Source organism: Equus przewalskii, chromosome 1 (assembly GCF_037783145.1).
Source record: "Equus przewalskii isolate Varuska chromosome 1, EquPr2, whole genome shotgun sequence".
NCBI lineage: Eukaryota > Metazoa > Chordata > Mammalia > Perissodactyla > Equidae > Equus > Equus przewalskii.
Window position 1 is genome coordinate 120120158 of NC_091831.1, and position 16624 is coordinate 120136781.

At 54.9% G+C, this 16624-nt stretch overlaps 1 protein-coding gene across 4 annotated transcripts in view; it reads right to left on the minus strand.

The window, feature by feature from the left end:
• Positions 1-4592: 4592 nt before the first annotated feature.
• CD276 (CD276 molecule) overlaps positions 4593-16624 on the minus strand; it is a 29965-nt gene continuing 17933 nt past the window's right edge. For all 4 annotated transcript variants that reach the window (XM_008528254.2, XM_008528255.2, XM_008528256.2 and 1 more), the window contains 6 exons: positions 15052-15393; positions 14583-14879; positions 10766-10900; positions 9705-9746; positions 8208-8243; positions 4593-6059 (listed from right to left, as the gene is read on the minus strand). In XM_008528254.2, coding sequence (XP_008526476.1) covers positions 6037-6059; positions 8208-8243; positions 9705-9746; positions 10766-10900; positions 14583-14879; positions 15052-15393 — 875 coding nt within the window. In that variant the 3' untranslated portion in view covers positions 4593-6036. The remainder of the gene's footprint in view (positions 6060-8207; positions 8244-9704; positions 9747-10765; positions 10901-14582; positions 14880-15051; positions 15394-16624) is intronic.

Below are 16624 nucleotides of genomic sequence, written 5' to 3' on the forward strand. Positions count from 1 at the left end.
CAAGTAAGGCAAAATGTCAGTTCAGTGGCTGCCAGAGACGTTTATCAGTCCTTCCTCCCAACACCCCACAAGTGGGAGCCACATTCTGCAGGAAGTGTTTTGGAGAAGATGTTGAAACGTAAGAGACAGGAAGGGAGTAGAATAGGGTTCAGACCAGGACCCAGGGAGCCTGATGGCCTGTGAATGATGCCACTAGGTAGGTAGACTCCTGATAGGGAAGTTTTGAGACTGGGGAAGGACAAGAGGCCAGAGGCCCTGCAGGAGGGCAGTGGGGGCAGTGGGAGAGGAGAGATGCTGTGTACTTGTCACTCTGGATACCGCAGCTCCGCAGTATAGTAGAGGCCCCAGGATATCCTGGGTCGGAGGCCATTTTGAGGTTGGGGTGGGAGGGGCACGGGAAGCAGGATGATGAGAAAGTTGCTTCCGTGAGCCTGGCACACACGCACAGACTGACGGCTGCAGGGAGCAGGACAGATGGTCCTTCCCTCTGTGGGGAACACGATGCTGGAGGGAGGGAGGGAGGCAGCCAGAACCAGCCACGTGACTGCACATCTGGAGGCCTGGGGACGACAAGGAAGAGAGACGGGGAGAAAGGGAGGCAGTGGGAGGAGGAGGGGGGAGGGTCCCCCATTTCCTGTACTGAGCGGTCATGCACAGCGCCCCATCCTTCCTCACTCCACCAGAGCCTGGGCACCTGGGTCTGACCAAGGGCAGGAACTCAGGGTTCCTGCTCTCCCCCGGGCCCACAATAGAGGGAACAGGACCCCCTCTTCTCAGCACTAAACATGATCCCTTCCCTCAGCCTTCCTGCATCTGTATTTTCTGTGCTTCCTTTAGTGAGAAAACAAACACCTCTTGGTCTGATTCATGGTCATTCAGACAGCTGACTTGTCTCAGGTGCCTGGTCTCAAAGGTTTCTGCTCAGGGTTCTCCCTCTGAATCCTATTTTGCATAACTTGTAAGCCAAGCCAGAACCCCGGGGGTATACACATGAAATATGTAGCAATGATCTCCACCAACCGCACCCGAACTTCTAGGGATGGAAGCCAGGCACCAGTATTATTAGAAATCTCTTAAGTGATTCTAATGTGCAGCCAGGGCTAAGAACCACCGGACGAATGGGATCAGGAGGAACATAGCGCTCAGGATCAAGGAGATGAGAGGCTGTTCTATTATGAGCTGAAACATGATCCACACCAGGGCCTCAATTTGAAAGTGACAAGGATGAAACACGTCCAGAGGAGGGCAGTGGAGGTGGAGAAATCACATCGGCTGAGCGAGGTTGAGGGGAGGGAGCTATTTTGCTGCTCAGATGCTGGCGAAAGGCTGGGGGCAAAGGTCACAGACTCTGTCTGAGCGCTAGAATGTATCTGCCCACGAGATCCAGGGTTTCCTGGGTCTCACAAGCACCACCTCATTAGTGGTGATAGTGTCACCATAATTACCTGGAGTTGGTGGAGCCAAAGAGCGGGTTATGAACACCCTCAGACACAAGTGCAGGAGATTTAACTTGTCCTGAGGCACCTGCATCCGAGAGGCGCTGGTGAACCTCCACCATCCATTATGGTCAGGTGTTCGGGGGAGGATGCAGCGCTCAGCACAGCCCTCGAGCTCCCACCCCATCCAGCAGGAGGCAGACACACTCACCTCCAGGACTGGGCTCCGTGAAGCCAGCTCCTGGGGAACTGAGGCAGCGGGCCACAAGGCAGATGGTGAAGGGGAAGGTGGTGCAGAGAGGGTAGGGGGGTGGATGAGCACAGGCCCCATGCACTGCTGAGTCAGGCTCCACCCCTGAGGTCCTGAGAGCCCTGCGGCAGGGAGAATTTCCAGCGCAGTTCCTGCCCTGTTCAGAATCCATTCGCTAGTGGCCCTAAGTGTTCTTTGCTCGCACATTCTTGCTGCCACAGGGCCTAGCTAAAAAGGTAGCCCAAACAATTGACAACTCTACCATCATTTAAAATGCTCAGGCCTATGACCTCGAGATCTCACTTCTGGAGCTGCATATGGCAGGAACCCAAGCACAAGGCTGCATTATTTGTATCCAACTGCAGGAACTGGCCAAATATATTGTAAAACAGCACACTGTGGATAGTAGATAGCCATTTGAAAAGAATGAGAGAGGTCTTTGCAAGAAGCTAGACACAAAATAGCGTATACTGGAGGATTCCATTTATATGAAGTTCAAGAAGAAAATAAATCCATGGTGAAAGCAGCCAGAATTGTATCTCTGGGTGGGGCTGTTAACTGGGAAACAGCACAAGGGAACTTTCCGGATTCTGAAAGTGCAAAAATACATGGAGCCATACACTGAAGATTAGCATCTTTTAAACACTAGATGTATGTCATACCTCAATATAAGAAGTAAAGAAAGAGGAGGCCGGAATTCTAGAACTGACTGGGGAAAATGATAAAAACAAAAAAAGTGGCAGAACAAAATATATGATTTCATTTTTGTAAATGTGTAAGTTAGCCTGGAAGGATAGCGAACCCTTCATAGTGCTTCCCTGAGTGGGGGCTGGAGGTAAGGATAACCACTTTATACATTTCTGTACTGTTTGCATTTGTAGTGCTTGAATCTGCTGCTCCCCTCACAGCCCCACTTTCCGGTGCCTCCCTTCATGCCAGCCTTGGGCTTCTCTGTGAGGGCCCTACTCTCGGAGGCCTGGGTTTTGACTACTTGGGGCAAACTTTGGCTTCACATCTCAGTTTAAGCCTTGGGCTTTGCATCAGGATCTTTGGACAGTGCTGGCTCAGGATCTGCCAGGGTCTCCACTTACTGGCCCCCAAGCACCAGCATCCCACTCAGCAACCACCTCCTGAGACAAGCAAGATCCGGTGCCTCCCTGAACAGACCCCATGGAAGGCTCCATTCCTGCCTGTGAGCGGAAGCAGAGGGCTCTGAGAGGAAAGAGCAGGGAGAGAAGGGCAGGACGACTCAGGGACCCAGCCGTACGTTTTCAACCCCCGCCCCACCCCGAGTCTCCCCACACTGAGTGGTCAGATCCACTAATTGGTCTTCACGGCCCTGGTTACAAATGGTCCTGGGGGTGAATTCTGGTCATACCTCAGGCCAGGCAAATGAACCGTTGCTCTGTCTGCTCTTTAATATGGATGTGACACCTGCAGGCTACAGCTTGTGGCACCGTGAGAATTATTTCTCCATTAAAATGCAGGAGTTGGAGCTTTGCCCAGGAAGGGCAGCTAAAAATACTGCTCTCTGGGGTACTTGTCACCAGGAAACTTAAAGGCCACCTTCCTCACCCCTCAGTCCCCGGGCAAGTCCCACACCTGCTGGGTCCGTCCCGTGAGCACTTGAGAAAGCAATGTGTCTGGGCCTTACCCCAGCCCTGTCAGAAAGAAAAAGCACCAGTTACCGTGCCTGTTTTACAGGTGGGCAAACTGAGGTTCAGACAGCTTGCTCTAGGTCACTGCTCTCGCTCCATCTACAAAATCACCTAGGGAGCAAGGCTGTGTGGCCCCCACTGCAGGGAAGGAGATAACCCTTCCTGTGTGCCCAGTACTTTATAGTTTGCAGTATCTTCTTACCTACTGCCCTGTCACCCCTCACACACTCCTGTGAAACAAGAACTACTTTTGTCCCCACCTCACGGGTAGGGTTAAAGCCCAGTGATGTGGGCAACACACTCAAGGGCACGGGGATAAGGGGCGAAGGCAGAGCCCAGGTACAAGTCTTTAGATGCTAAAACCCACCCAGAGCCCCAGTGGTGGGACTTCAAGCAAGGTGGCCAGCCTCACACCCAGGCTGCGGACTCTACCACACATGCTCCAGTGTGTGAAGGATGCCACACCCCTTTCAGAGGATGCATCACCCTACTTAACAGATACGGAAATGAGGGTTCGGAGGACAGAGGACTTGACCACAAGTTAATAGCAGAACCAGAACACAAGTTCATTGTCCCGGCCCCCAGGCCTGCGGAGCTCCCAGACTGACCGGCTGGCCAGGTGCTGAGACCCCGCCGCCCAGGGGCAGTGAGCACAGTGCACTCTGAAGGCACCCACATGCCTAGACCCCGTTCTCTGGAAGCATGTTTGCCTGCCCCATTCACCCCCTCTTCTCAGTCTTTGGAGGTGGAAGGTGGTGAAACCCTCAGGCCCATTTTTCATATAAAAGCAAGGTCCAGAGAAGCTAAATGCCCTGCTCAGGGTCCTAGGGCAGAACGAGGCCCTGGGCCTGGACCTCTGACTCAGAACTAGCGCCCATTCCACTGGGTCAGCCAAGAACAGCACGCAGAGCGCCTTTGCCGGCCTCAGCTTCTCCATCTGTAATATGGGGGCCTTGGGGGAGGCCCTAAACAAGCCTAGAGCCTGGGTCTCCCGGGACAGAGAAACTAGTTGATGCTCCCAGGAGTAGGTGGAGCCCCACACAGTGACCAAAGGGCCTGGCTTTCTGGACAGCAAACTTCACTTTACCAAGAGGGAAACTGAGGCCAGGGAGGGGCCACATGGCCCCAGAGACCCAGTGATTTAGGGACAGTGAGAGGAAGGAGATCCAGCCTCAAACGTCCAGGGAGGAATCCTTCCTGCCGAGTCCTGATGCCCGGCCTGCTTCTACACACTTTGCAGAGAAAAACTTTCTACGAAGGCATTTATTTTTCCCAAAATACACCCCCAGTTAACAAAATTCCTCAGAGCCCCACATTTTAAATTAGAAATCCCCACGTCTTCCATTCCTGGAGAAGGGAGATATGTCGGCGAAAACACCAGAACATCCGAAGTTTACTCTGCCGGAGGCTGGGGGCCGGCCAGAGACAAGCCCCACAGTAGCACAGCAGGGACGGGTGGCTGTGTCCCCGCCCCAGGCTCCCGCCAAGGAGGAGAGGCACCAGGTTTCCCCTAGGCTTCAGCTCTCCAGGTCTCCTGGGCCTTGGCTGCCTGCTAAGCTGCTCACGCCTGGAAAGACACTGTGGAAACCATCAGATCCTTCAGTGGCGGCGAGAGGTTCCATCCCTCTCTCCAGGTTCCTGTCCCCGCCTTCCACTCCGGGTGAGGGCTAAGGATGGCTCGGGGGTGAGGTATCCAGGGAGCTGTGGGCACAGAGTACAGGAGGGAGCAAGGCAGGACGCCCCTCATGAACCGCTGTTTCCGCACGAGTTTCCCAGCTGCAGGTCCAGCTGCTGGAGGGAGGGGCTTGTCTTCTCACGCAGGGACACCGGACACAGGGCTGATGCACCATGCATGCTCATGAACATTACTTGAATGGACAAATAAAAGGAAAGGCAGGAAAAGCAGAGGGACAGAAGCTGACCCCCAGGGGGCCCACACAGCGGCCCAGAGACCCAGTGTGACCAGCACACGCTTGCCCTGGGGAGGCTGGGTGGTGGGGGGCTCACAGGGCACAGCCCAGGGCACCAAGGAAGAAATTGGGCCCGGGAGGTTGTTACGTGTTCCAGCACATGCACCTGCGTGTCTGCGTGCCCGGGGCAGGGCCCTGTCTTCACTAAGCGAGGGAGGCAAAAGGCCAACACTGGGCCCAGAGCAGGAGACACCTCTGGACTCAACAAGATGCCGGGGCTGCAGCAGCCCTGTCTGAGGAGACGGGAGGACAGGCAGGTGAGAGAAAGGCTGAGAAGTGAGCGCTAGTGTATTAGGGCCATTGGAGAAACAAGGCAAGGGGTGACTGTGTATCACGTCTTTGGAGAAATAAGGCAGAGGGTCTGTCTGAATATTTTGTCCCTGGGAGAAAAAGGGCAGCCAGATGGTCCATGTAATACATCCATTGGAGAAACAAGGAGGTGGGGTGGTCTGTGTATTGTGTCCATAACAAATAAGGCAGCAGGCTGATTTATGTATCATGTCACAGAGAAATAAGGCAGCAGGATGACTTGGGAATCGTGTCCGTTGGAGAAATAAGGCTGCAGGGTGGTCTATGGATCACTTCCTTTGCAGAATGAATAGACTCGCCAGAGGGGGAGCCATCTGCTGGGGGCAGGGAAGTCCCAGCCCAGGGCTCACAATGAGGCACCAGGGCAGCCAGAGGAGCCCCAGGCCGGGGCAGCAGCTCCCTCATCCTTGTGGTCAGGCTATTTCTTGTCCATCATCTGCATTTCATGATGGGAAGAAACAAAGGGGAAAAAAAGCATTAAATGCCAGGAGTTCTGCTCTCAGGAATGTGCCAGAGCCCCAGGCATGTGGTCACAGACTTGAGGGTGAAGAGTATGTGTGACAGTGGCCACAGCAGTCCCACAAGCAGCCCCCTGTGCTAAGCGCTGCCCTCGAGGCCCAGACTGACACAAACACAGGAGCTGGACGTCAGACAGACCACGAAGTCACCTGAGGGAGACTCCCCAGTCCTCTCAATCCCCGTGGGTCCACCCACCCTACACACTTCCCTCCCACTGGCCCCTCTGCCTAGCACTTTTCCCTTCTCATCTCCCCCTACCTGTCTATCTAATCCATCTTCCCTGACCTGGCCCACTTCTGCTAGCAAGAAACCCCTTCCCACTGCCCCTTCCCACACTCATTTCCCCAGGAGCGATGCTGTGACGAGTCTCCTTCCCTCTGGCTTCTTGTGTCCACGTGGAGAGGCACCTGGTGGATTCACAGCCCAGGCCTCACTCCACTCCCTGACCCAAATGGGGAGTCTAGGAGGAGGACCCCGGCATGTGTGACCACGCCCCTCCCTCTCCCATTCTTTGGGTTCTGTCTGTCCCAGGGAGAGGAGTTCTCTGTCCTGGGAACTGCTCTGAGCTCATCCAGTGTGGCCAGAGACCGGGGGCCAAGCTGCCATGCTGGGGAGCAGGACCAGGAAGCGCACAGCTGCGCAACACTCTCCAGCAGCTCTCTTCTGAAACGAAGCTGACATTCTGATCTCCATCTGCTCTACCCTTCTTGCCTCGTTTGGTTCAGAACAACAGGGAGGTGGGTCATTTATCTCCATCCCTCCTGACCCCAACATAGGTCTCCACTCCCGCCGTGGAACATTCTACAGCATTCAAAAGGACTTGCTTTACAGAGCACTTCTACACTTGCCTAATCCTCACAACCATCTTGGAAGGGAGATGTGACGATTTCGCCGCATTCCACACACGAGGAAACTGCTCCTGGAAGGTCACAGGCAGAGGCCAGAACCAAGGTCTCCCCTCCCAACCCAGGGGGCTCTTTCTTCTGCACGAAGCTGCCTTTCTGAAGACCTCTTAGTGCCGCTCATCAAAGTCTGAGTAAGCCACCCAGCTCTGCATCGTGCGTCGTGCGCAGGGGTCTGAGGGCCCCATGGCCTCCTGCCTCTGGAGTTTCCTGAGGGCAGGGCCTATGTCCTTCCCCTCTCCCCAAGGAAGGCTGAATGCAGGGCGAGCATCCAGGAATTCACTGAAAGTTTATTTCCTAACAGGGATGCCAAGGTAACCTCAAAAAGATTTAAGTTTCCATAACCTTTAGCAACCAACTTTGACTTTCTAGGTGGAAGCCACTGATGTCTAGTGCGAGTCTGCATCATGGGGTTTTTTTTTCAAAATACACACAGACACACACACGCAGATACACATCTATTTCCACAGAAACACACATACACAGATGTGGCTGTTGGTTACCTTCAGTAAGAACAAATCTCAAACTAACCTCCAACCAACCTCTTCCTAATGTAACTGCCGATGTGACAGTAATAGGAGTAATGAGGGTTTATGTTTGCTAACCGCCTACTGTGCACCAGAAACATGGCTGCCCAGCTGGAAACCACATTTCCTAGCCTCCCTCGAGGCAGGAGTCTTGTGACTAGGTTCTGACCAACGGATGTAAACGGGAGTGCCATGAGCTATTTCTAGTCAAGCCCTAGAAGAAAGTGCACCTCCCTCTCCCCTTTCCCCCTGCTTCTGGAAGGGGCATGTGAGCTGAAGCCACCACCTTGGACCCAGGGATGGAAACTTGGAGTCAAAGAGGGAAGAAATCAAGTAAACAGAACCTGGCTCCGGACATCAGTGGCCTTACGATCGCCAGTGCTTACAGCGTCACAGGGGAGAGAAATACAGCCCTGTCCTGGTTAAGCCTCTGCCATGCCTACATCCTCTTAGAGCAGCTGGGGCCTTGGGTACTCTGCCCTCTGCCACCTCACCAGGGGAGTCGAGGCTGCTCTTCTGGGCAGGGAGCCCCGGGCCACCAGTGAAGGGTGATAAGCACCCTCCCGCCAACGACCCTCCCCAGCCTCCTACACACAGATGCAGAGACACACAATCTCAAGCGCCACATATCTTTACCTTCTTTGTTTTCAGAGTGTTTCAGAGGCCGCAGGGCTGCAAAAAATGAAGGAGCACAAGGTGAGGGGGACTGCGGAGAGTGGAGGGGTAGGGGGTCGGCAGAGGGACAGGAGCTGAGGAGGAAGTGAGGGCTAGAGGGACTGGGAGACGAGGCAGGAGGGAGAAGTCGGGAGGGTGAGGGTGCCACCCAGCACCAGGGAAGGGGCGGAGGCTGCTGTCCAAGTCCTTGCTTCACTCTGTGGCCTGCCACTCCCCTCTCCAGGCCTCAGTTTTCTGCATCTATACAACGGGGACTGCCACCCCACCCTCCCATGAACTAGAGACGAGGACGTGCACTGAGTCTGCTCTGCAGATAAGGGGGAAGTAAGGAGCTAAAAGAGGCTGCAGATGGCCCCAGGTGGGCCGGGATCATGCGGAACTGACACTGACCAATCTCTAAGCCCCTTCTTCCCCCCACTCCCTCCCTTCTGCCAACTACATCTGCCTCTGGGCACAAAAAACGAGGCCTGATCCCAGGGCTGCCTCCACACCCACCACACCTGACACCAAAGGCAGAGAATTAATTGGCATAATTTATAGCAGTCCCCAGGTGTCAATCTCCTGCGCCTCCTTCTGTGGGGGTGGGGAGGGAACCGGTGTCAACTGGCACCTTCCCAAATGGTTCCGCAGGAACCAGTCACTCCCAGCCTAGGAGCCCCAGAAGGGAGGGCAGTGAGGCCGCCAGCCGCCACAGGACACCAGTGCCTTGGCACCCACCCCACACTGGGCTCCAGGTTTGTGTCCCCAAAACGCCATGCCTTTGCAAACCACCTTCTTATCTAGTCACTCGCGAGAACTTCAAAATAGCCCTCTGGCGCCATCAGGGCAAGGCCAGGAGGAAATCTGACAAATGGGAAACTGAAGCCCAGAGGAGCAAAGCCCTTTGACCAAAGTTACAGAGCCTCTGACCAAACGGGACTGCTTTAAACTGTCTGCTAATAACAAGAAGCCAAAGTGCTGAGACTTCATAGGCACCAGGTATGGTGGCCCTTTATGTACACTTTCTCATTTAATTTAACCCACACAACCTATGAAGGTGGGCTGTTCTTACGAGGAAACTTAGGCCCAAAGAAGCAAAGTGACTTGCTCAAGGCCACTCAGCTTATAAGAGCTGGACCAGAACTTAACCCAGGCCACACTGTCTCCTGAGGCCTCACTCCCCACTAGGGAGCCACCAGATCCCACAGTGCAGGGTCCCTCAGGGTGCAGCCTGCCCCGGTGCACAGGTAAAGGTAGGCAGGAGAAAGAGAGCCACGCCTGGAAGAGAATCCGGCGATCGGCCTCCAGGCCTAACATGGAGGCAACGCCAGATTCACCTGTCTGGGAGGCCTCCGTCCCCAGGACACACTTCATTCAAACCTGCAAGTGAATGGGCTCCTCCAGATCCTGGAGTCCTGCCCTCGTCTCTGTGTCCTTCTCTCAGCCAGTAAGGTAGGGCAGCTCCAAGCTCAGACTTACCCGTCTTGGATCCTTCTCCCTCCCCATCCTGGTCGTCAGCTCCTGGAAGAGTGAATGAAAAGCTTTCTCAGCCCCACTTTTGTCTCCGCACTCCCCCACAACACCAGGGAGCAGAGGAGGCAGGTAAATGGGGCCGAGCAGGCCTGCCCTGTGGTCCAAATGCCGGACACAGGGGTGCAGCCCGAGACCAACGCAGAGCAGAGTCCGTGGCAGGATAAAAGGGCTCCCAGCCTGGAGCCACCACTCATTGCTTCACCAACCCCATTCCCTCACCCATCCACTCACCCAACAACACATCAACTACCACCCTCCACCATGCACACCCACCCATCTATCACTCATCCTTCCATCAGCCCACCCAGCCACCTCTCTGCCAACTGACCAGTCCTTTCTCCATTCACACATGCACTGTCCTTCCTGACGCCCAGTCATGTCCCATCTCTCACCATCTACTTTCATGCTTACCCATGAAAACCTCTGTTTACCCATGTACCACCCACCAGATTTCACTCACCCACCCACCTCTCACCAGAGTCAACTTACTCACCTTCCAAAGTGAAACCTACCTACCCGTGTCAGCTCACCACCTGCCTCTCACCAAAGTCCATCATACGGACCCCAGCCCAGCGAATGGCAGCGGCTTCTCACTGTGCCCGCTCTGAGGCAGGCCACCCCCCACAATGACACACAAACCCATGAAGCTTCACACTTGTGCTACTACATTCTATGCTCTGAACCCGCACTCTCACCACACCCTCATGTGACTTACACGCTCACAGTCACACTTGTTTGCAGACACATTCATCCCCGCATCACACTTCAGCTTTATGGGTCCACCACTCACTTCCAGTCACACTCATATCCACGCTCATCCTGCCTTCTCTGCACATTCACAGGCAGGCTCACACTTGTTCACACACACAAGACATATTCAGCCTCAAGATCACACAAACACAATCTAGCCCCGTTCTTTCTGTCACTGGAAAGCGACACTCATGGTGATATCATGGAGACACACATACCCAAAGACACATGCATGTGTACACACCCCCCTCACTCACCTGCATTCTCCTCCTCACAGCTCTGTTTGATCTTTCTCCAGCAGACGAAGGCCAGGGCCACCAGCAGTGCGACGAGACAGACAGAGAGCCCCACTGTCACCCACAGGGCCTCAGGCGGGAATGTCATGGGCTGCCCTAGGAGGGGAAGTGGGGAAAATGGGGAGAGACTGTCATGCCTGGCCCCCATGGCCCTGGGGACAGCACCCTCTGGCTCCAAGGTGTGAATGGGGGGCTCCCAGCCTCGCTGGGCCCCAACACTAAGAAGAGAGCCCACTTAAGTTCCCAAGCCCCTTCTCCGCTCATCCATACACTCTCCAAACCCTGACACAGCCATGGCTGGCATGGACATGCCTCAACCTGGGAGACGTGAAGAGTCTGCATTTGATCATGCTCAAGAACCTTCTATGGCTCCCTGTTGACATGAGACTAATGCTTCAGTCTTCTCAGGATGATTCAAGGACCTCTATAATCTGGTTGCCACTTACCCTCCCCCCACCTTTCTTTCCAATTCCACTATAGGAACCTCTGCACTAGCCAAACTCAGGTCCTAACCATTCTCTGCAGAGACAACTGGATCCTTCCACACCATTGCTGTCAGTTTCCCCTACCTTAAAAGTGCTACCAAACTCTCCACCTAGCTTAACAGTCACCTCCTCGGGAGACCCTCCCTGACTACTCCAGCCCCACCTGGTGATATTCCTCATCCTACAGATCAGGAGTCAGCAAACGATGGCCTGCAGGCCAAATGTGGCCTGTGGCCTGTTTTTGTACAGCCCCTGAGCTAGTAGCAGTTTTTACATTTGTAAAGGGCTACAAAACAAAGGAAAAGGAGGAGGAGAAGGAAAAGGAGCAGCAACAGAGATGGTATGTGGCCCTCTAAGCCCTAAAATATTCACTCTCCAGTCCATTACAGAAAATATTTGCAGACTCCTGTGCACAGATGAGGTGGGCGCTGAGGAGGCCAGGGTGAGGACCCTGGCTTTACCCAGGGGAGAAGACCTGCAGGGGAATGCCTCCATGAAACGTGCGGGCCCTCCTGTCAGCTATCTCAGGGCAGAAGGGAGGCGCTGAGGCGTCCACACCTGGGTCTGAGCACACCATCCTCCGGCCCAACCCATGCTGGGTCCTGGGCAGAGGCCTTGGAGTCAAAAAATCTACAAGACAGTGCTGTTTCCCTCTGCTCTCTGGCGACCACAGGTGCCCAGGGCATCGGCAGCCGGGGGGCCGGTGGGTTCTGCAGAAGGCACGGTCAGTGCAGGGAGCAGGGCCACGAACCCTTTGGCAGCGGAGGCCCTGGCACAGACACAGGCATTGGCACAGATGTTACCTTCAGCCGGCATCAGGTGGCAAAGCTGCTGCTCTGGACATTAGAAGCAAAGGGACCATCAACAGCACGAGCAGGCGCAGGAGAGCACCTGACGTGAGTGGCCAGGAGGGTCAGTTCACGAAGGACAGGCTGGGAGTCCCGGCATGGGCTCTGGCGGTGGAGCAGGGAGCAGAGCCACAGAAATACTGGGGCGGCCGGGGGGTGGGTTCTTTCTATGTTCATCCCTGGGCTGGTGTTGGCGCCTGGAAAACAGGTCAGGCTGGCCCTTGTGAAGCCGGTAAAGGACAGAGCAGGGCTCAGACCTGCATCTTCAGGCCCCATGGCCAGTGCCTGCTCCATTAAAGCCCCCTTCACACACAGCACACGCAACTAACCTCCAGCAGGTGCAGGAGACACCAGGCTGGAGGACTGACGGTCTGAATCCCAGCATGTTTTACAAGGCACAGAGCTGCCCAAAGGGAAATACAGGCCAAGGGCTCCAAACTAGGCCAGACCTGCTCTGACAGAAACAGGAGGGAGGGGGGATTGAGGGGGGCAGAAAGAAAATTAGGCTGAGAGGCCTCAAGTTGGATTCTGATCCTGGTTCATCTGCTCACTGCAGGTCGCTGGGGCCAAGGCCCACAGACTCGCACGGATGAGTTTAGAGGGGCCACAAACCCTCAAAATGTAAAGGCAAATGACTGCATTTCTTATTGATCCAATTTTCAGAGAGGTGCCTGACCCCCCAGGACTCAGAGCCACTGCACTAGTCTGCGGCCTCGGGAAAGTTCTCTCTTCAATCTGGGCTGCACTTTCCTCATCTGTGAAGTGAAGGCACCTTAAATGTTAGTTCCTAAAATTTAAATAAGGATGTGCCTCTTCGGTGGGATAAACGTTCCCCTGCAATCACATTTGGACTAATAGCCCTTTCTGCCCAGTGTGGCAAATGTCCAGTTCAGCCCAATGTGCAAACTATCACAGAGTCTACCCATCCTTCCATGTCCTCGCAGCTCCCTCCTGTCCCCGGAGACTTCTCCTGACCACTCCAGCCCACTCTGACCACTGCCCCCTTCACTGTCAATCTCAATCTATCTGATCTTTCTTATTCTCTCCTGTGGACACACCAGACCATATGCTGTTCTCTAAAAGGTCTAGGAGACCCCTCAGGGCATCCAAGAACCCAGGGCAGTGACTCCCTCACAGAGAGCACAGACCTAGGCGGGTCTCCAGGAAGAGGGTGGAGTCAGTCCCAGAGAGGGGGTGGGCAGAGGGGACAGTCTTGCCAGAAGGAAACACTTAGAAGGAGGAAGGAGCCTGGACTCCTACAAGACAGGCGTGATGGGCACTGCTCCGAGCTTGTGGAAGCGAAAGCCATGTAAGGTCCAGGACGCTCGGGGGGAGAAGCAAGTCAGGAATAAGTCAGAGGCTTATACAGAAACGAGGGCCCAGCGGGAGTCAGGACTTGGGTGGGCTGGGAGGTCGGGTGGAAGTCATGGGAAGAGAAAATAGGAGAAGCAGACAGAACCTGCTGTCTCGACCACAGAGAATGTGAGGAGGCCTCTGGGAAAGCTCAGTTGCTTCATGGGGAGGGACTGAGGAGCCACACTGAGGTCCAAACACGGATGGAGACTGCCTCCCTTGGCCTGAGTCCTCTTCACACCTCTAGGCACAAGGGGTGCCCACTGAGGTGGGCACTAAAGGAAAGGAAGGGCGTCTGGACTAGGATCCACCCTAAAACCAGAGATTGAGGGCATTGCCAAATGGGCAGCACCAATCTAGTGTTTGACCACATGGGGGCAGCAGAGAGAACCCTGGTCATTCCAACTGCTGCCTGGGTTGAGCTGAACTCTGGAAGAGCTGACACTGATGCGGTGAGCGGCACTGACCACCCGGAGAGACCCAGCTGCCTCTCAGGGCCTCAGAATCAGACGGTGCCCATGGATGCTGCAACACCTTCTCATTATCTGAGAAGTTCCCGTAGAAACGCACTCCCATGTGTGGACCTGTGGATTACAGGCAAGTACTCAGATCCCTGGATAAGAAGCACCTGTTCAGCGGCCGACCCGTGGCCGAGCAGTTGAGTTCGCGCGCTCTGCTTCGGGGGCCCAGGGTTTCGCTGGTTCGGAGCCTGGGCGCCGACATGGCACCGCTGGTCAGGCCACACTGAGGCGGCGTCCCACATGCCACAACTAGAAGGACCTACAACTAGAGTGTACAACTCTGTACTGGGGGGCTTTGGGGAGAAGAAGATTGGCAACAGATGTTAGCTCAGGTGCCAATCTTTAAAAAAAAAAAAAAAAGCAGCACCTATAGGGCAAATATTACAAATGACTCTTACAGCTCGTTAAAGCAAGTCCCTTAAGGACTTCTTGGGAGGCAGTTTGAGAGACCCGAAATGTATGAAAATGTATGAAAAATCATGACCATGCAAACCTCCCTAAATTCCAGCTTCCAGGACTAGAAAAAAGGCGTGGACTCCCTCCACCCTCCCCAGCGGTTTGCTGCACCTACCCGTGATGGTGACGGAGCCCTGGGCATCCTGCTGCAGCACGGGGTTGCGCACCAGGCAGCTGTAGGTGCCGTTGGCGCCCAGCACCACCCTCAGGACGCTGCGCACGTCGAACAAGCCCTGCTCGTTGGCCATCTGCGACGTGGTCACGTTGCCGGTCAAGGGCGCACCCTGCCCGTCCTGCCAGAACACCTCAGCCTCAGGGTAGCCCCGGTAGCTGGAGCACGTGATGGTCACCGTATCCCCGGGCCGCAGGTCCTTGTTGGGCTCCAGGGTCATGCTGGGCTTTGAGTAGGGCGCTGGAGGGGGGAAGAGGGCAGAGGTCAAGGTAAGGCAAGGGCAGGGGACGCAGAGGAGGAAAAGAGCATCTGGGGCCGTGAGTACAGGGGTCAGCACTGGGACAGGAGTTCAGGGGCATCGGGAAGTGCAAGGGGCTTACGGAGCGGAGGGCGCCCCCCTCCCAGCGCTCACCTGCCACCTGCAGGCTGACCGCGGCGCTGCCAAAGTCCCGGATGCTCACGAAGCAGGTGAAGCTGCCCTCGTCGGCCACGCGCACGCGCTGCAGCCTCAGGGACGCATTGCCCTGAGCCAGCAGGTCCGGGAAGAGCGCAGTGCGGTTGGCATAGCCGCTGCCCTGGTCGCGGCCCTCGGCAAAGCTGTGCACCAGCTGTTTGGTGTCCGTCAGCTGCCAGATGAGGTTGAGCTGCGCCAGGCTGAAGCCGGGCTCGGGCGAGAAGGAGCAGCGCAGGGTGGCATCGGTGCCTACAAGGGCCACCACAGGGTCTTCGGGGACCTGGACCTCCACGGCGGCGCCTGGGGGCGGTGGGGTAGGGTGGTGAGGAGGGGCGGGGACACCTGGGCTTAACTCCAGGCCCTGTTCACACTTCCTTTAAGGCCTGAGACCCAAAGTAAGTTTACTACCTGTGGTCCTCATCCAGTTAACATGAGTACAGTAAGCACCTACTACTTGCCAAGAGTAAGAGTTAGCAATGCAACAGAAAACAAGACCAAGGTCACACCCCCAACAGAGCTTGCATTTTAATGGGAGAGAGGGACAAAGTAGCACACACAGTCTCATTAGCATGTGATTGGGGTAAGAAGGAAGAAAACAATAGATAGAAAGTAAGGTGATAGCTTTTCAAAAATCTGGCAGGTACTGTACACCTGTCTGTGCTGGTTGCATTTCCCCATAAGTATGTATTATCTTTATAAACGGGAGAGGGGAGCCTAGGAAAATATAAAACCAAAATGTTAATACTGGCTTCCTCTGGATGAGAAAGATCACAAGTGCTTTTTCTCTTTTCTTTTGCTAAATAAACATGATTCGTTTTTATACAAGAAAGAAAGAACACCCATACCTTTAAATATGGTAGTGAGGCACATTCTCTCTAAAGAGATCTTCAGCTGAGATTTAAGGGGAAAGAAAAAGAGCCCAACATACGAAAAACCAGTTTGAGAGTCCCAGGTAGAGGGAACAGCAGGTGGGGAGGCCCCGAGGCAGGGTCAGCTTGCTCTGTGGAAGTATCAGGAAGCTGTCCAGTGTGGCCAAGCACCTGGCTGGGAGGGCTTTGCAAGACCAGGAAGGAACTGAGGTTTTTCTACATACAGTGGGAAGTCACTGGGGGGTTAATCAGGCATAATCATGGTAACAATGCTTAAACTCCCTCGGCTTCTCTGGAGAATGGACTAGGAGGCTATTTCAGTGGTCTCTGGGAAGTGACAATGGCTTAGTTTCAGAGGGTGGCAGTGGCGATGGAGGGAATGGACAGATTCAAGCTTTGTTTAGGAGAGAGAATCAACAGAGCTTGCTGATGGATTTGAGGTGAAGGGAACACAGGAGCATGGATCCCAGCAGCCTGAGATCAACTCCATCCCCAGGGCCAAGGCCAGGGGCACAGCCAGAGGAAAGCCCCCGGGGCAGGGTCCCCTGCTCCTCCTCTGCCTTCAGTCCTGTGGACTTACCCTGCAGGCTCCCCGCCCAGGCACCTATGTCTCCTTCCAGCTCTTCTTTCAGAGCCCTGGAAAGTCAGGCAGGGGTCCCCAG